The sequence below is a fragment of the Eucyclogobius newberryi genome, unplaced genomic scaffold (genome assembly GCF_026437365.1).
Source record: "Eucyclogobius newberryi isolate DKJ021-1_F unplaced genomic scaffold, fEucNew1.0.hap1 SCAF_14, whole genome shotgun sequence".
Lineage (NCBI taxonomy): Eukaryota > Metazoa > Chordata > Actinopteri > Gobiiformes > Gobiidae > Eucyclogobius > Eucyclogobius newberryi.
This window is the reverse complement of record NW_027315768.1, coordinates 12,981,009-13,002,012: the sequence shown is the minus strand read 5'-3', so window position 1 is coordinate 13,002,012 and position 21,004 is coordinate 12,981,009. Positions and strand designations below refer to the sequence as shown.

General features: G+C 38.5%; 1 protein-coding gene across 1 annotated transcript in view; it reads right to left on the bottom strand.

Annotated features, from left to right (window-relative positions):
- fign (fidgetin) overlaps positions 1 to 20,357 on the bottom strand; it is a 34,244-nt gene extending 13,887 nt beyond the window's left edge. The window contains exon 1 of the mRNA XM_072444337.1: positions 20,292 to 20,357. Coding sequence (XP_072300438.1) covers positions 20,292 to 20,316 — 25 coding nt within the window. The 5' untranslated portion in view covers positions 20,317 to 20,357. The remainder of the gene's footprint in view (positions 1 to 20,291) is intronic.
- Positions 20,358 to 21,004: the final 647 nt, after the last annotated feature.

Genomic DNA, 21,004 nt, shown 5'->3' with positions numbered 1-21,004 from the left:
TCAAACTCGGCCGGCGCACGAGGTGAAATGAGACCACTCCAGCACTCCGGGGTCAGCGGCAAATAGAAATCTCTCAGCTGGACTGTAATAAAGTTACTGGAGTGAAGTGGGCCGCAACAATGGAACTTTTACGAGGAAAAGGGCTATCACCAGATTGGTTCGCCCACGAGCAAGCAACGAGAGCCGGGTACACAATTACAGTCTTCAGGCAGAACACGCCGGCTCATGAAGACTTTACTATGAATGAGTGTGATTAGAATGTATGGCACAAATGATCAGAATAATTGTGCGATGGAATCAGGCCTAAAACATTTCCTAAAGTTAGTCTAGATTGTACAATGCACTTGATGTTTTTGTTTTAAAGGCCCTGTATCATGTCGATTTAGTTACTTCTCTTATTCTGATGTGTGATACAGATTGAGACAAAATAGTAATAATAGTAATAGTAACACTTTACAAAGAGCAATAAACAAAGGCTGCACGATTTGGGGGAAAAAAATCAAATTGCGAACTGTGAATTGCGATTAAAATTTTATTTATGATTTATGTTTTAACAAGAATCAGAATCTTTTTTTAATGGCCACATAAACAATTTGGTTGAATTTGCTTTGAAGTTCACATTAATAAACAGAAAAAAAAGAAAAGAAAAATAAATAAATCTGATTTTGTTCAAAATTCACATTTAAATACAAAAAGACTGAAATGGGCCATGTCTTTCAGAGCATGTTTGTACAGATCTAGAATTAGACAGAACGTTTAGTCGTTTGTGGAGGGAAATGATGAATGATGAATGAAAAAAAATGGCTGTCTTTGCTCCGTGCGTCCACTCAAATTTCAATTCGATTACGATTAACCTTACAATAAACTCACCTGTAACTGAACAAATCCATGAAACTTAGATGAAGCCGGTCCCATTACACGCTTGTCCGTCCCACATCTCAAACACAACATGAACTGATGACTAAATGTACCATCACAAAGACATTTCCATAAGCTAATCATTTGGCTCGCTTTCTATTTAAACGTGTTCCGCATTGTGCTGAATTTGCATGTTCGTAGCTCACCCAATTAAAAGCTAATTAATGAGACACAATTCTATTAGGAAACAAATCCCAATCATCAATACGCACGCGGCCGGGTCGGTCATTGTTCAAGTGCGCGCCGCTCTTTGGACAATAGCACTGATGGATACAGTCAATGGATCACGAACTCATCACGGCGCATGGATTGGATTTCCCAGCGGACCCTGAATGCATCTCGCCGACCGATAACACATCAGACGGTAAACTTTGGATAAACTTTAATGAGTAGCGTCAGCGTTTAAGGAATTTAGGTGCAACTGAGCTTAAATAGACGACTCCACGGTGAGAAACGCTGCTGATTTACAAAAACAATCGTCTTCAAGTCAAACAAATATCTTTTAAACTTGTACAAATGCCTTTTATAAAACGTGTACAAATGCCTTTTATAAACTAGTACAAATGCCTTTTATAAACTTGTTAAAATTGTATTCATACACTTCCACCAATGAAATGGATAAACTCGTAAAAATGTCTTATTAACTTGAACAAATGTGTTTTATAAGCTTGTAAAAGGGTCGGTGATAAAGTTGGACGGCCTGTGTTATTTTCATGTAGAACGATGTCATTAAACTGGGTATCACACTTGAAAATACATAAAACATACAAAATTAAAAAAAAAAAAAAAAAGAGAGATAACGGTTCAAATCAGTTCTTATACACGTTGCATTTCATAAATATTTAAACTCAGGTCACTAAAATAATTGCAAAACTTTTTAGAATTGATTTTCTGCTGATTTAAAGCTGTTTTTGGGCAATTGCTTATTAATATTTACAGTTTTTCCAGGAAACTTGCCAACTTCAGAGTTTTTCTACCACACTGGTTAAACAATAAGATGCATTTTCAGCCGTTCACAATTGCATGTCTCATATTTCCTGCTGCAGTTCATTGGAAATACAAGTGTACAGGCTAAAACTCTCCCCTGCAGCCGCCCCACAGATCCAGCTGTCTGCCAAACCTCCGCTCTGTGCACATGATTTGGGTTTACACTCCAAAATAACCTCTGGCTACTTGTACGTTTGAGTAAGCCAGACTCAATTATTTTGTTCTGCTTGGCATACAATCCACTGCAGTTGCAATTCAGTTTAGATTATGATTTCAATGTATTCCTATAGTTTTTATTTCATAAGATGTACACTAAACTACTTAGAGCTATTAATAATATATTGGTTTTCATTCACCTTCGTTAGCAGACAGTCTGTTTCAACCCTCTGTGGACTTCAATTTCATTCATAATTCAATCTTTACATTGAGCTATAGCAGTGTTGATAATATCCATGCAAATAGTTTTATCATTTCATATCCTTACAGTTTGTAATGAGAACAATTCAAGACTCTGAATATATGCTGAATGTCACTCCCTACTCTTTGCTCCTATTTCAAAATGTTCTGCCCTGACCAAAAGTAAAAATTTTGAAAAAAAAAAGATGTTTGTTACAGTAGCCTATTTTATGTTTGGAATATGGTATAAAAAAGATAAAATGAAAATAAAAAATGAAATAAAAAAAAAAGTTTTACTTACTAAGTTACTTTTTACTTTTAAAACAAATGCAGAAATTGAAATAATAATACAATCTTACATTATTTTAAGTTTTAAATATTAGAAAATGCTTGTAAAGATGGTATTTTTTGACAAAATGTAAATGTAAAACATAGATTTTGAATAAACCATAATAAGTCCCCTTTAAGAAACATTGTATGCTTCTGTGTGTATGCTTATGATTTTGTTTTTTTGCTGTCAAAAATCAGTGGTTGTGCCGCTGGCTGGACTTGCACAGTTGAATAGTTCCTCTGTTGCAGGTTGTATGCATACAGTTAAAAACACACGCCTCTGGCAATACTCCTTCTCTCCCTGGATGAATAGTGAACACATCAACAACCCGCTTTGCGCATTGCTAAAGATCCCGTTTGGGTATGCATGAAATAGCATCTCTTGTAGGTCAAACGGTGGAGCAGAATCCACATGTGCAGGGCCCTTGGGTGCTCTCTCTCTCTCTCTCTCTCTCTCTCTCTCTCTCTCTCTCTCTCTCTCCTTCCTTCCTTCCTTCCTCCTGGCTGGGTGACGCTGCATTTCTATTTGCGGAAGGGTGAGTTAAGGCTGCGGGGAGTGACACAGTGACCAAAAAGGCCCTTGGCCCCAAACACAGCTTGAAGCACTCGACTTTAAACCTTCAAAAAGAGAAAGTCGACTTCTGCAGAGCCCTGTTTCTCCATCCATCCATCTTCTTCTGCTCATCTGGGGCCAGGTCGAGGGGACAGCAGTCTAAGCAGGGACTCCCAGACTTCCCTCTCCCCAGAAACTTGTTTCTCCGGGGGGATCCCGAGGCGTTCCCAGGCCAGCCGAGAGACCCTCCAATGTGACTGAGCTCCTCACCTTATCTCTAAGGGAGCGCCCAGCCACCCGGCGGAGGAAACTCATTTCGACCGCTTGTATCTGCGATCTTGTTCTTTCGGTCATTACCCAAAGCTCATGACCATAGGTGAGGGTAGGAATGTAGATTGACCGGTTGGATGCAGAGACTGCATCACTGCAGATGCTGACTGCGCCTAGAAATTCTGTCCATAAAAATAATGAACAGAACCGGTGACAAAGGGCAGCCCTGGCGGAGTCCAACATGCACTGGGAACAGGTCTGACTTACTGCCGGCAATGTGAACACAGCTCCTGCTCCGGTCATACAGGGACCGGACAGCCCTGAGCAAAGGGCCCCGGACCCCGTACTCCCGGAGCACCCCCCAAAGGACACCCCGAGGGACACGGTCAAAAGCCTTCTCCAGATCCACAAAGCACATGTGGACTGGTTGGGCAAACTCCCATGAACCCTCGAGCACCTGATGGAGGGTATAGAGCTGGTCCAGTGTTCCACGACCGGGACGAAGCAGCACCTTACCCGGGAGGCTGAGGAGTGTGATCCCTCTGTAGTTGGAACACACCCTCCGGTCCCCCTTCTTGAACAGAGGGACCACCACCCCGGTCTGCCAGTCCAGAGGCACGGTCCCCGACTGCCACGCAATGTTGCAGAGACGTGTCAGCCAAGACAGTCCTTCAAGATCCAGAGACTTTAGGTACCCAGGGCGGATCTCATCCACCCCTGGAGCCCTGCCACCGAGGAGTTTGCCAACAACCTCAGTGAATTCAGCTTGGGTGATGGACGAGTCAGCCTCTGAGTCCTGAGTCTATGCCTCCTCTACGGACAGTGGGATTAAGGAGGTCCTCAAAGTATTCCTTCCACCGTCCGATGACCCTATCTTCTCATGCCAGATAATTTTTTGTTTTAATGTTTTAATCGCACCTTTGTGTTGTTTTGTGTTTAGTGGTGTTTGGACACGCAATTATCTAGTGGAAAAATGTCTGATCCTCACGGCTTAATCTGGTGCTTATCCAGGAGGTGCTCCTTTTTTTTTATAAATAATTCACACACTAGTTTTTTTTTTTTACATTTGTGGTCATTCGTTTTTTAACTTATACCCAATTGTGTTTGTTTTTAAATTTATAAAACATATATTTTTTTGTGATTAATTGCATGAATTTAAAAAAAATATTAATATTTTCATGAAGGTATGGTATGTACCTTGTGAGTTTGATTCCCAGTTCTGATGATTTATTGAATGTCTCCCCCGTTCTTCTCCCACATTTCATGCTAAAGCATATGGGCCGTACTACAATCCCAACTGAACCTGTGTGGCCAGAGTCTCAACCCGCAGACAGAGGGCACACAGTGTTTCTCCTTCTCAGTTCAGGCCATGTCTGCTACTCTCCTCCAGAACTCCAGACTCATTAGCACTGATTCGTGATTGGTGCAGGAGCTGGGCTTTAGGTAGTGATCATTCAGATCAGACACAAACTGGATTTTAGTACTGGTGTTTGTTGTCTAATGTTTTTGTAATGAATCAATCAATCAACATTACTGTTATCGGTCATATTTTTATGAACATTGACCTCGTATCTGGGGACAAAGATAGGTTCTGTTTATGAAACTTGAAATGTGACTTCTGATTTAGCCTATAATCTTTTTGACCATAATGACTGTTTCATTGTTTGATTTTCTAACTTTCTGTTGGTTGAATCAACAATTTTGTTAAGTCTTAAGAGGTGAATGCTGTTGTGATGTTGGGCTCGACCAAATGAAATTAAATGGAAAACCACCAAATTGTTATTGTGAAAAGCACATTGAGGCTCATTTTGCAACATTTCCATACAGTTTTTCTATTCTTCTGATATTGTCATGGCAGTAGCGGGGCTGTTGTTGAGGCGAGCGGTGTCTGTAGGCCACATGTCTGCAGTCATCTGTCAGTGCTCTACATACAAGCGCTGACACTGTTCTCTGCGGAGCGCCGTGTCACCCGTCCTCCAGAAGCGGCTGAGGAGGAGGAGGCAGGGTGCGGGAGCGGGCTGGCTGTGCATGGGAGGGGTTTGTGGGTGCGCGCTGGCCGGGTCTCCCTCAGGTGCCTCTGGGGAGCAGCGTTAGGTCGAACTGACAGAATGACATGTCTTAGCCCCACTCCCAAGGCATGGCACGCTTTGCATACGGCACGCACTGTATACATGCATTTCACATCATTTTGCAGATGAAAAATGCATGTAAAGTCCAGTTTTATCAGAGAAATGTATAAGTAAGGGCTCACAGCAGTAGGAACACATTTTATTATGAAGCTCTACCCCAACAGCAAAGTATTACTTTGGCTTTCTGAAACCATAAAAGGACTAATTTGTCACTGCACAATTACAACATTTTATTGTTTACTCACAGCTAGTCCATAAATACTCGCCAGACTCGCTCCGACAGCAAATCACATTTATCACTGCATGTTTATATTAGCATGTCAGGGAAAGCCAGCTTTTGTTTATTTCCCACATCTGATGCCAGTAGATGGAGTGCTGCTAACACTAAATCCTAATGAGGGAACGCCTGAAAGTCATGTGTTGTTTTCAGTACATACATTATATTCAGTTCTAAAACATGAAATGCCAAAGTAAAGGTAAGAGCATGTTTTAATGACATAACGTCACAAATTATAACAAATAATGCTAAATATGTGTCTTTTAAATAAAAATGGTATATTTTTTGAATGGGAAAAGTCCTCCAAATTAAAAAAAATAAGTCAGTTGTCTTTAAGGAAACAAAGATAACAATATAGTTTAGGACGTGGCTCTTTTTCACCATTATTCTTATATATAATGTGAAAAAATAACAATGCCTGGATGTTTGAAAAGCCTGTAAAATTTGAAATACACATAGTTTTCTTAAGAATGAGAAATTAGAACCGTTGACATAGCAAAAATAATTCCCCAAAATATCCTCCATGACACGCAACAGAAACCCATGAAAAGGACATTTGAATATCTACAAATGTACCACGCCATTGCATTATATTTCCACAAAACTGCCTCTCACAAAATGATGAAGGAGTAATTTCAATATTCTCAAATGAACAGTTTTTTTTCAACGTAATAATTTTACAGTTTTGCGCTGGACTCGCTCTGCAAACACAAGCTCCCGGGGCACGAGCGCACTTTGCATATGCTCCCGTCCGGACTTCACATCCATTCTTCTGACCAAATAAACATTCCTGGCCCCTCCAGCCTCAGCCCCGGCCCCTCGCTACACCGCGGCTGCGAGTTTGGAGATGAATAATGGAAACAACAGCAGAGCACCCGCGGGATCCATTTAAAGATGTGGGAGAGGCAACGCTCGCAAACACCATGAACTTACACATGTGAAGCCGACGCTGCTGCATATGGACAAGCAGAAGAGTTTAAGGGGACGTGAGGGTCTGATGAACGTCAAAACTGACAGTAAAGTTGGGCCCGAGGGCGGGACAAACGATGCAACGTTAGTGGTCCGAGGCGTCGTGGTAACAGGTTTTGTATAAAAGCTGCACGTTAAGCTCAACAGTTGCTTGTAAGTAAATGTCTTTCATTCACACATGTAGTTAAGGATGGTATTTGTTTTTTGGGTCAAGTATTTCAGATTTTTGAGTCAAGATTTTCAGATATGTTTCATTTTGTTTTTGGTAATGAAAAATTGAGCAAGAAAATGTAGTCAGTCTGATCATCAAACTACACTAAAATAGAGTGTTTATTTTACCATTATTATTAGTATTATCTTGTCTTACGCTAGCTGTTTTTATTTTGTTTTATCTTTATTTTTCCCCTCTATTCCTTATTAGGAAATGAGAGGTTTTGTTTATATGAGTTTTTGTTTATAAGAGTTCTTCTATTAAGAGTGTTTTTTAAACTTCCTATAAATTATCTGTCCTTTTCCTCTGTATCTACTGCGTTGCAACAATTAAATTTACCCATGTGTGGACAATAAAGGAATATCTTATTTTATCTTATCTTATCTTATTGAAAGAAGTCCAAAGTCTAAACCTACAAACTTAAAAAAGTACAAACAACTTTACACAATACATAATTGTGCATAAACGGTTCAGTAGTAGATAGTTTTGGACTAATTTATATAAAAATGAACTTTATTTCCAAAACATTTGCTGCAGCATATTTGTTAAAAAAAAAAAAAAAAAGGCAAATATAATGTCTTGCTCAATGGCACAGTGACAGTGCTAAAGAAAATCACATCTGAAGCACAAACCTTTCAGTCGTACGACACACAAATTGTTTTCTTGTGCATGTAGTGCTAAATACTGCAGCTAATTATTCAAAAATGTAATCCCAAAAATCTGCAAATTAAAGCGGCATAACCTTCACAAAAAACTTGACATTGTTGCTCATTCTGATTGTTTCTGTAAATGTGATAATGGAGACGCCTGAACTCTAGGTGAACTAGTATAATGTGCCAAAACACTCTGGGAGCCAGGCGATACAAACCAGTTTCATTTACAATTCTAAAATAAGCCTTAAATTAGGCTGGCTTTGAGCACTCCACCTCGCTCCCCTGACAGAGCGCAGTGGAATTGGGTTTGGCGGCGTGGGCCAGTCCAGTGGAACAGCTCATTTTGGAGCATGTAAAGTCAACAGGCGTCCCCGAGGTGAGCTCTGATAATGAACAGCCGAAGTGTCCGAAGATTACACAGCTTTACTCCGGGCTGGACCGCTGCACTTGCTGCTGTTTTTAGAGTTGACACCAATAGTTTTCCTGCTGGACTGATAAAAAGGATGGTGTAAAGATGTGATACAGGCTGAGAAGGGGCAAAGAGAACACAAGGAAGAGGTTTAAGTACTAAGTCTAACTCATCAGATGACAACATGATGGCAAAACATGTTACAGCTAATGATGATTTTGTCCAGCAGTTATTCTTTTGATTAGTGGTTTAGAATGCAGAAGTCACGTGATGAACAGATTGTTCATAAATGTGCCCCAGATGAAGCTGTTTGAGGATCCTGATGGGGAACATTTAAGGACAAAAGAGGGTTTTTCTCAGCTCGTGGCATGTTCTGGATCCTATGTATGGACCAGTTAACGATTTTTCACTTACTAAATTAATTGATAATTATTGAATCAATTGAATAGTTGTGATTAATTCATTTTATCGCAACCCTCAAAGACATATTATGCTTTTGTATGCTGGTTATAATTTATTACACTCATGAAGGTTTATTTTATATTTTGGACATTTTAAATTGCAATATTGGTCTAAATGAACTTAATAAAAGAAACAAGGCCACTGATTTCCATCTGGCTCTTTACAGTGTGTCATCGTAAATGTCACGCTCAAGGTCACAAACAGTGGATTTTTGTTTTTCAACCCTGTTGACTGTGTACTTGTGTGAGAAAGATCAGAGAATGAAGTAAGTTGAGAGAAGTCGTGGTGAAAATGGGGTTAGTTGGAGCAATGGCGTCTTGAATGAAGGCGAATAAAGATTTATTCAGAGGTGGAAGACTCAATGTTGTTACTTAAGTTAAAGTACGGATAAAGGGTAAATAAATGCAGACGTAAATGTGTATAGTGCATGCAAAAATCAACTTAAGTAAAGGTTTGAAGTACTCATTTAAAAATGTACTTAGCAGGTAAAAGTAAAAATATTTCACACAGGTTTTGAAAATTGTTCGTGTTAAATGTGATTTTCAGTTTTATGGTCCTAAATATTATTTATGAATATATTTTAGTTTGAACTCACAACCTTAAGGCAGGATGTTATAAATATAATATAAAATAACTCCATGGTTAAGAGTTCTTAAAAATCTTTTTTCAATACTTAGTTGCAAAGCAGAACTGATGGAAACACAAATAAAACAATTATATTATACATAAAAAGCTGAAAATGATTTAGGCGAGGTAAGTTTTTGCTGACTTTGCATGTTTCTCCCTGAGTCTGGGTGGGTTTCCAGTGGGCACTCGATTTACCCCATCAACACAAAACATGAACAATAAGTCAAATCCACCAACTGTGACAAAGACTGAAGACCTGGACATGGACCCAGAGCTCCTGGTTTCCCCAGTGCAGTGCAGGAGAGGTCAAATACAGAGGACAAACTATCCTAAAGAGACAATAAAGTGCATAGACCCAATGTATGATCCTAAAAGCCACTGCAGTCTGTGTGGTCAGAGCTTTGAGGGTCGACTGGGAGGAAGCTCTGACCGTCTGATCACTCTGTTCTATTAGAACAATTCCATGCATAAACTGAATGGAAAAATATGACTTTATACTGTAGTTTTAATACAATCTAATATGTACGTGTAATGGGAGGAAAGGCCAATCAAACTTGAGCTTTCAGGATGAATTAAAAACCAGAAAATATTTAGTCTTACGAGAAACACTGCAATAGGAAAAGATCTTTGAGTTAGAAATATCCATTTAAAACGTCTTCCGTAGGTTACTTCGATAAATATATTAGAAAATGTATATGTTTTTCATCATGTAATGTTTTCTATGTGTAAAAATTTATATCTTATTTAGTCTTTCAATAAACTAGATCTGACAAAAAATGTTTTTACTCCAAAAACTATTTTTGAGTAAAAACGAATATATAAATATATAAATAAGTAATAATAAATAATACATATAAATAAATATATAATTATATAAATCATGCTTAGAATGAGAAATCAACAAGTGTACGACCATCAACATCTTAATATAAGACTGGGAAGTTTGGTGTTAATTAGTGCTAAATGAAGGGCTGATCTTTGTGTCTACGTGAGAAAACGTAGTTTTGAGAAAATGACTTTCAAAGTGAAAATGTTTAAATCTATGGGTGATTAAGGCGAGATACTACACTACAAAAAACAAGTTTTCCATCATGTAAGGTTTTCGTGTGTAAAAACCGCCAAAATAACACCTATTTGGGACATTCAAATCTGAAAAATGGACAAAAGCTCGGTTTAGATTTCTTGGTCCATTTTTACAGAGGGTCATTTTGGATTTCTTATTTAGTTTTGGAGTAAACTCGATCTGACAAAAAATTTGCCTTAAAACTAAAACTAAATCAAGGTTAGAATTTTATATCAACAAATCCTTCAGCACGGTCCGTCAAAATGGTGTAAAGTACAAGTTTGTAAAGTTTGGTGTGTGTAGGTGCTACTTTATGTCCTGATCTTTGTGGGAGGAAATGTATTCAAAGAAAACAACCTATGAAGTCACAATGTCCCATAGAATTCTAGGGTAGTGCATTAAATGTAATAATTAAAACAATGTAGGAGCATATTGAACAATTGTGTTGTTTTCACGTGAAAGGTTATATTATGTTGAGAAAGTAAAAACTAAAAGAGTCTGGCCTTAATAAACATGATACAGTAAAGCAGTGGATTCCCAGCTCTCATCGGACCAGCTCTGATCACCGCATTAATCAAACGACATTTCTCCATCTCACGGTCGCTCTCCGTAAAGTCTGTGTAAATGAAGTTTCCCCTCCTCTGTGCTCTGGTGAAAGACTCTTTTCCAACACCGCCGTGACAAAAGCACCTTGAAAACGGACAGCGCGCTCGTCTCCGCCCGCCGCACCGCACAAAGACGCTTAGGAGTGCAGCCGCTCGCCAGTCACTCCATTGTGCGCTGGTTAAATGTGCAGGGCCCGTGGGGAGGAGATTCAGCAGACAGGCGCGGTAAATAATCTGAGCGCCGCTAATGAAGAGGTTTCTGTCACACGCTGTAGTCCGAGTGTGTGTGCGAGATCCCCGGTGAATTCTATGTGGATAAAGGAGAAAGCAAAACACTGTGGAGAACGTGTTTGATTATAAACGGACGAGCTGAACTGTCCTCAAGTATGTCCAAGACAAAGAAATACTGCAATATTTCAAATCAATTCCGTTCCTGCAATTTATTTTTTTTAAATTCAGTATTTTGATTGTGATTCAGTATGATTGTGGTGTAATAAAGGACACATATTATGCATGAATAGCATTTAAACAGGCTCCTTTGCTTTGGTCTTGTGTTTTAGACATTGAAATAATGTATCTACTGAAAACATACATTCTTTATATCTGTGAGGTGTTCCCTCATCAGGAGCTCCATCTACTGACAGCAGAGGGAATGACCATGGGGAAATAAACAAAAGCTAGCTTGGCCTTGACATGCTAATGTAAGCACACAGTTGAAATAAACATGATTTGACAGAAGAAGCGTCTTTGGGTCACTGAAAAGCGCTATATAAATAAAAATTATTATTATTATTAAATGCTCAGAACACGTCTGGTAAAAGCTTATAGACTTCAACAAAGCAGGCTGTTTTTGTGAGTCTCAGAGAAGGAGAATATAAACAGGTTTAAAGGTGCTTCAAAACCTAAAAACAGAGCTATTGAAACTTTTTGCAGCGGTCCACATGTATCGCTCACTCACCTAATGCCTTCTGAGCACCCTAAATATTCACCGCGATGTGCTTATAAGCACTTTTTACAACTCTCGTGCCAGAGCAGAGTTTTGCTGTCACAGTAAAGCTAACAAACATTAGCATGCTAAGGCCGCCCTTCCTGCTTCTCTGAGACTAAAACACTCTAGCACTAGCTGCAGACAGGGCCGGCCTGTGGCATAAACCACCTAAGCAATTGTTTAGGGCCACACCTGTATTGAGGGGCCACATGCTCTGGTGGGCTGTGTCCAGACCACAGCGAGAGAGGGACAACAATTGAACCACACTAAGTTACTTGTTAATGAAAAATCGAAAGCGTAGTTTATTGTAATAAGTGAAAACATAAGTTCAAACGTCCCGACGTAAGAGTTTGCAGTGGTTCTCTGGAGCCCCAGTCCTCAGCATCATATCGATCTGGGGCTGGGGGGCCTCATAAAACCCATGACCCACATACGCCATAGTTAAAAAAGTATCTGAATAAATGCATTGATAATACATTTGTGCTGGGGCTAAACAGATTTTACTTGTGGGAAAAACATTGGGCCAAAATACGTCTTTAATTAAACTAGTGTGAATTAAGTTAAATACAACTCCACGTACGTTTTTGATGAGGGAACAACTCAGAAAAGTCAAAAGTGCACATGTCGTTAAAAGCAGTGGTGGTCTAAGTCAGGGGTCCCCAACCAACGCGCCGGGACCCAAACCCAGGCTGCGGGCCATATGCAACCAGGTCCCAAAGGCAAATGTATTATTATTCTAGTTTGATAGTCTGTCGCTAAGTCCCAATATTATATGTGCTTTACCATGAAAATATAGAGCCAATTAATCTAAGAAACAGCAAACATAATTAATATACGCTATTTTAAAAGTTAGAGAAGGGTTTGTACACATTTTACCCTGTTGTTACCGGCTCGGCCCCCTTCAACCGGCCCCTAAAAAAGATCTTGTGATTGTATCGGTCCTTGTGAGGAAAAGAGTTGGGGTCGAAGTGTTGCAGGAATACGACAAACAAGCATGATCACAATAGATTTAAAAATATTCAGAAGTATTAAACATATTAGTAGCATTTACAAACTTTGCGATTGAAAATGAGCTTCACAAATACATATCAACATTACATACCTAATATAGACGTAACAAGGCTTGTGCTCTCTTCTCTTTGCCTCTGTACCGTAATTACACATGTATGAGTGCACATGAATCTCCTATAGCAGCACGTATTAAACCTTAGCACTAAAGCTGTTCCAGTCCACCTGGGGATAGGCCAGAATAGACAATCCCCAGCGGGTCTGCGCTCGCTGCCTCGTCCTCCTATGAGCGCGTGGAGGAACAATGGCTGCATGTACACAACGTGGAAAATGAGTATGCGTTTATGGCCACAAATGTAAATAATGCCTCTGACATACTTGGGCTGAAAACAAGGGACACAACAAGACTTATGGGAGGGCTTGGTGAAGTAGGTGGAATATTAGAACGTGGGTTTGAGGCAGTTTAGAGTGTATAAAAGACATAAAAACTGACTATGTCCGTGAAATATTAATGATATTCAATAAATTAAGCGAGTTAGCAGGAGTAGTGAGTTCCCCATGGGTGAATTCAAAGATGTGTGTGGTATTAGGGGGGGGAAATATTCTGGTATTGGTAAAACGGTATAATATTTTAGTATTGTATTTTTTTCCCCTTTAGATATCAGTTTTAAATATCTTGTGGGTTCTGCGACAGTGCTAAACAAAGCAGTCAGAGCGTGAATAAGGGATAATAGAGATTTTAAAGGACACATTTGAATTAAAAATGTATTATTTATACAGGGGAAGACCTCAATGAGCTGGGTGCCTGTGTTCACAAAACACACGTGAAATAAGTGAATATCAAGATAAAATGTAAATAAAGCCATCAATAAAACATTGAATAAGAGAACATATACATAAACAGATACGATAAGACAATATATAATAAAATCATGTAAAGCAAGTGGCTTCAATTCATAAAATTACACAAGATTATCCAGTTTAAATCATATCTGTGCTTTGTGCCGTAGATATGGAGCAAAGCCTTTTTTCCCGATTCTGTGTTGAAAATAATAGAAAATAATATACGTATTGAAAACCACACTAGAGTCACACATTCCCTCATCAAGAGTTGGTGTTAACAGCACTACATCTACAAGCAGCAGAGGGAATTAGCAATAAACAAAAGCTAGCTTGCACCCAACTTTCTAATATAGTAAAATGTTGTCGTAATGAGTGTGATTTGAGGCAGAAATGCATTTATAAACAGCGCAATGTCAATGACGTGACAAATTTTGGAAGCTTGAAACTGAGTGTTTTGTGAGGTTCGAGAAGGAGCAGAGAAGAGGACCCCATAAACGTGAATAAAGCTAAACACATCTTCACACATGTTTTTGATGATAATGTGGTTAAAAATTCAAACACGTACATTGTGCTAAATATGTGCACTAAAACCGTAATGTATTCAGTTTGATATTTCTAGATAATATCATAAACTACACTAGGTTGAATGTCCCCATTTGTGAGCCATAAGATAAATCATAAAAACAAGGGATTCTTACAAATGGAGCTGTTTATGACAGTTCCAAAAACAGTTTGCCGGGTTAGATAGATTACAGGAGCTACACGAGGGTCAGGACAAATTGCCAAACCGTCTTCCGTTTTTGTTGTGACACTCTATTTCAGTTGCCTGGGACCCACACTGATTCTCCCTGTATATTCTACACAAAAGATCAGTCTGGTCACCACCGCTGCGTCTCAAGCCAAACTCTAACAGAACCGTGCAATCAGGTTTGTTTATGTCAATGAAACACATGGGAAACGAATGAGCTCATTGATCATTTCATATTAACATTTTTAGAGCTTCTTCACTCTGATTCTGTGTTTTGTTTTTCCCCCTTTTTCTTTTTCTTCGTAAGCGGACATGTTTGTTTTGATTCGGCTGGACCGTGCTTGTCCCTGATTGGCTAATCCACCTGTCAATCATGCCCTTCTGAAATCGGGGAGATGAAACCACACATCTTTGTAAAGGATTAGAGAAGAGCGTATTCTTGGCTGGTCTGGTAAATATTGCAGGCATTGCGGTTGTGTCCACGAAGGTATTTTTGAAATCTTGAGCATTTCCGTTTCAAAAATTGACAATAAAAACGATAAAACGAATAAAAGACTAATGTGACACGCTTTGAGAAGTGTAAATATCTTTTAAACACATGTGCTTCTGTTAAAGACATCAACGTTTAAGTCTTTGTAAATGTTAAGCTAGGCCGATTTTGAAATGTAAAGGATTTAAAATTGCGGCTGGACAAATAAACACACGACAAAATGTTTCTTGCTTTTCCAGAAATCAGAGAAAAGGCGTGTAAAACCAGCGCGTTGGACACACACACACACACACCACACACACACACACACACACACACCACACACACACACACACACACACACACACACGCGCGCGCGAAGGCTGCGTCTGGCGTGAGCGGCCGATCCTCTCCTCTGTGCCATATGCTGTCACTCACACAGAGGAAAAAACCTGTGAGCAGACAGTGTCTAAATGAGACGGAGGGAGGGGGAAGCGGCGGGGGAGTGGGAGGGCTGGCAGAGGAGGAGGGGGTCAAGGATTCACGGTCCTTCATCTCAAACGCAGCCAGGACAAACCTGTCGCTCATACGCAAGGCCTGTATCGAATCTGAATTGTTGAAATTAGCAAACGCTGCCATAATTTAAGTGATCGTTTCCTCTGCAAATCACAAAATATTCTGTATAAAACCTGCTAATGTTGTAGTTTAGACCTCCACAAACATATTATAAATGCATGTGATTCTTGGATTGGTTTAGCAGTTCATATGTCAGTCTTCTTACAACTGCAAACGCACTGAATCCATGCACTTTTTTTAGATACTGCGGAAAATAAGCATGAATATGTAATTTATTTTGAAATATCCGTCAGTCAGTGCGGATATAGCTCACAAATGTACTTCAAACAATTCCAATCTGTATGTATCTGGAATATAATATAATCTGTTGTATTTGTAAGGTGATTCTTTCCATTATTACTCGCTATTCTGACCAACACACAGAGACCGGAGCAGGTTAGAAAAGAAATTGTCCCTAAAATATGACCAAAAATACTCAATATCAATATTAGCATCAAAATACTGTCCAATCAAAGAAGAAACATACGAGCAAAAAAACACAAAAAAAGACAAAGAGGTGCAGAGAGGGACAATCCACGCCTTTTAGTGACTACAAAACAAAAGACTTCCTCACAGATCAGATGCTGAAGAAGACGAGACACTGAATCGACAACGTCCCAATTCCCCTGAGCGTTTGCACCGAGTCATTGTCATCCAAAAACTCCACTCCACTGCCAATTTGACTGAGTAGAAATGATGACATATTACAAGCTGCTGCACAGTAATGGGAAGGGAGGAATTCTGCTGATGATTTGGAGAAAAGATGGTTGAATTTGTTGATCGATTTAAAGACGATTTTTAGTACTGATATTGAGGCAATGCTCTGAGTCAAATGGTAAGATTTGGTCATTTCTGGTAACGTTTTGAAATAAATAATTGAATCTTCTTTGCCTATTACCATAATATGAAATTACACTATTCACACATTTTAAAAGGAGTTCAAAATGAGGAAATGTTAAAGATCAATTTATCAATTTTGTCACATTCACAGTCCGATTCAGAACTACTATTTGATATGAATGAAGTCTTTGTTCATGGCTGATAAAAGCGCAGTTATTTTAAAGTTACCAAAACGCACATTTTAGGATTAGATTAAGCGATTGGGTTAATGTTTGAACATATTGCAAACTGTGAAGTAGTTTTGTTGTTGTCGTTTTTACTTTTTGTACGCAGATAGATACCAAAACAATTTAGCATCGAAATAACTAAAATCATTTAGACATGTACATATATCAAAATAGTAAATATATATATATATATATATATATATATTTTAAAGGCCTCAATTTAATTTAATTTAATTTATTTATTTTTTTGTATATAAATTGACTTTTTTTTTTGAAGATTTCACTGTCACGTTCTCTCTTGCTCGTGATCTTGGACATGATTTGGAGGACAGCTCTCGTTTGAGAACTGCACTCTAAACTCGGAACTAAACCCAGACTAGATCAGGACTAAACCGGGACTAGAACAGGACCAAAACAAGACTATATATTACGACTAAACTAGGATCAAACCAGGACAAGTGTGAACAGGGGTTAAACAGGGACCACCTCAAACACACACACACACACACACACACACACACAGCTCTTTTCTCTCCCTCCTTTATGCCTCAACACACACACACACACACGCACACACGCACACACATATTCACACCCACACACACATAAGGCAGCCGATAAATAACCTCAAAATGACGTGTGTTAATTAGCATCAAGGAGATAAACGCAGGAAGGAAACTGCAACATTAATTAATGTTACAAAAGTACATTGTACTTATATGTATAAAAACAATGTACAGTAATGTAATCAAATATGAAAAAATGTAAATACGGGAAACGCAAAAAATGACTGAATCGAGTGGAATAAAATGCAATATTCCATGACGCTGCTGGTGCATTTTTGAAGCGATTACATATTAGTATGATCTTACACATTTAATTTGGTGATGGTATGATTGGAGTGTGGCATAAATTATGGTGTTGAAATTATAACTTTGTCAGACGTCAGTGTAATGTCTGTATGTGCAATAAACATTCAATTCAAATGTGTGACAAAATAAAATTGCTATGCTACAAGTCATTTTGTGCGCTTGGAATTGTACGGTTCCATCTGCATTCTGGGTCGTTCTGAGATTTAGTTAAACGTTCTGACTACTCTGCAATATACAAAAATATATAGTATAAAGTATAGTATTCAGGAACAAGAACTACATTTTGACAAAAACTCCAAAATTCGAATGGGGATGTAGTGTCGTTATTATAGACAAAAAGAAGCTAAATGCGTCTCAAGAAAAAGTTTAATATTTTTACCGCAAAATAACTTGAACTGTGCTTATATAAATCTGTCCAAATGTACTACCCTTTTTAACTGAAAGCATGTTCTTATAATGGAGATGAGAGTGTCGGAATAAACCAACATTTGAATATTTGCAGCACATTTTAGTGTTGAAATTCTGATATCGATGCTTTTTTCTACCACATTTGCCCAGTCTGCATACTCCTGTTTCTTCTGATGTCATTCCTAAACGCTTTTATGTATAATTTCATGAATGTTATAACGATTCGCTGTACGCATTTACGCTTCAATGATTTAATGTCATATATGCCCACCTTACATCTAAACAAAAGTGTTTTCAAACTGAGCGCATCTCTAAATGAAAATATGAACGTTTCTCACGCTAATGCAACCGGTCTCACACAATGTCTAATGAACAGACTGGGATTTTTTCCTTTTTTTTCTTTTTCATACATATATTTTATTATTATTTTTTCACGGACAGCGCTGAAAACACGCTTGAGCAGGATGATGTTTCATTTCCTCTCATGAAACTCAAACACATAAGATAAAAACGCTAAATGTTGTCAAAACTGTAAATGTCTTTTGATTTTTTGAAGCGCAACAAACATATAATTGTAAAGAAAGATAAAAAGGGTTTTGTTGGTAAAACGCTATTCTACTTATTTTAAATGCTTTACAGTAATGGAAGATGATATTTTACCAAGTCAAAAATTGCTTTAGAATTTCTAAATATTCAGTCAGCCTAAGGATCATTAAGACTATTCTGAAGCACAACTTAAATGTGTTCTTATAAACCAAATTCAAGTGATTTAATATGGCATTTAAAACAAGATTATGCTAAACTCCTGTGACTGTATCTGTCATTTTGATAAATGTACGTTGTTTTTTTCTTTCATATTCCAATTATTTTCAGAGCAGAAACTACTTTCTTTTTATGTCCAATACAGTACACAATGATATCTATACCTTTCTTAACACAATTATGTCCAGATCATCAACAAACACACAAACAAACAAACAAACACTATTGCATTGAAGTACAGAAAGAAAGAGAGTTCAGAAGAACATGCGTGAGATTATTTTGTGTTACCATTCTATATTTCTTAATTATTGCAAAAAAGTAATTAAAGTATTGTCCCGTATTAAAATAGAGATCACAATTTACAATTCAGCAGAACTGACATGACAATAACACGTGTTTTTGTTGCAAAGAAGTCTCCTGAATTTGCTCACAAATTGAAAAATCAACTATACCTTCCTAAATTTCATGTGTATTAGAACATATTATTAAGTTGTTATATGAAAAATGATTATGATGATATTTGTCATTGATAATCCATTATTGTTTCTGCATTGATAATCAGCATTCTCTTAATATATATATATATATATATATATATATATATATATATATATATATATATTTTGAATTATCAATACTATAAATACGTTAAAGCGAACAAACTTTCCCAGGCAAAGATCGAACGTGTTTTCACATTATGCAACTTTAAACCATAATCATGTCATAAAAGCGTTAAATCTGGAGAACTCTTTCAGCAGCAGTGCAGTGTGATGCAATAACACGAACAGAACTGCACTTTAAGCCAGCAGCACTATTAGATATTACAGCTGACAGTAAATTTTAACGTCATCTTTATCTTCCTTCATAAAACCAAAATGTACGAGCCCAGATTTTAAACACTGTAACTTAAATTCAGTGGCATTTTATGTGCAATCAAATTAATCGTGTAATAGTCCTGCTAAAACTCCAAACGGCTCGCATTAAAAGGACACCCATTTTTTTACACATATATATGCATCTCTTGCATCTCTTTTCAGCTTTAGAAACCAAACTGCACAAAAATGTCAAAATATTCTGTAAGTATATTAAAATTGTACATGCATTTCACGCTCTATCTAACACTGGAATTCAAAATGTGTGTGAAATGAGTGTTATGTTGTGCATTTAATGTTATTTATACTACAATAAAAGAAGACTACAGTCACGCTTATATTTGTGCTGCAAAAATATTAAATCACAATTTAAATTTAATATTAATATTGCATATAAAATCAGTGCTTTGGGCAATCTTGTGAGTTTTTGTCACAGGCAAAGTAACAAATGCTATTTATAACCGTTAAATTGCACCTGTCAAACGTTATCAAAGTGAAAATATAACACATTGACAATAATAATCAGACTATTTTTGCAAACAAGACACGTTATTTGAGTAACAACTGCTGTAACGGATCTAAAAATGCAAAACTGTTTAAATAATAATACCTATTTGTAACATGCATCGTTCACAATAAACTTTCCGGAGCGACACGTGCACGCAACAAACCACAACACGCGTGAAAACCCCGCGTCAGGACGAATCCTTCACACGCATCACCACCAACTCACACACAACCCACGCGTGAAAAGCACACCACACAAACCCGTGCACGTACCATAAATCGCGCTGCTCGTGATCATGTCTTCGCGCGTGTGGCGGGGGAAAAAACACAGAAAAAACACGCGCGGCAGAAGAGGACGAAACACGAGGAAATGTTCACGAGGCGGAATTCCACAGCTCGCCACCTCGTCGCCTCGTCGCAGCCCACTTCTCGCGTCCTCGCCTCTTCTCACATGTCCGACCGCGCAACTTTTCGGGGGCAAAACTAACTCAACGTCCCGCTTTGGTTCCGTTCCGCGTCCCCGAGTTGTCGTCGTGCGATGGTTACGTACGAGGACTGACGCGGGAGGAGGACGAGGAGGAGGAGAGAGGGAAGGAACCGGAGGAGCGCGGGGAGAGGTGCGAGTATGTACGGGAGACCGGCGCTAACGCTGCTTTCTTTCTTTCTTTTTTCTTTTTTTCTTTTTTTTTTTTTTTTTACGCGCCTGCTTCGTCCACCAACCAGACTGCGCGGCCGAAGCTTGTCATTTTACTTGTTTTGCTGAGGGAGGAAAGGAAACGTGCGATATTAGCCACCGCGGATGACATAAAACACACATTGGGCGCGCAGCCCCATTAGAGGAAAGTATGTGTGTGAGGGTGCGCGCTCCCCCTCTTTCTTTCTTTCTTTCTTTCTTTTCTTTCTTTCCTTTTCTTTCTTTCCTCTCTCTCTCCTCGCCACTTTTCCAAATAGATTACTCGCCCCAATGACACGGCGATCTGTCCATT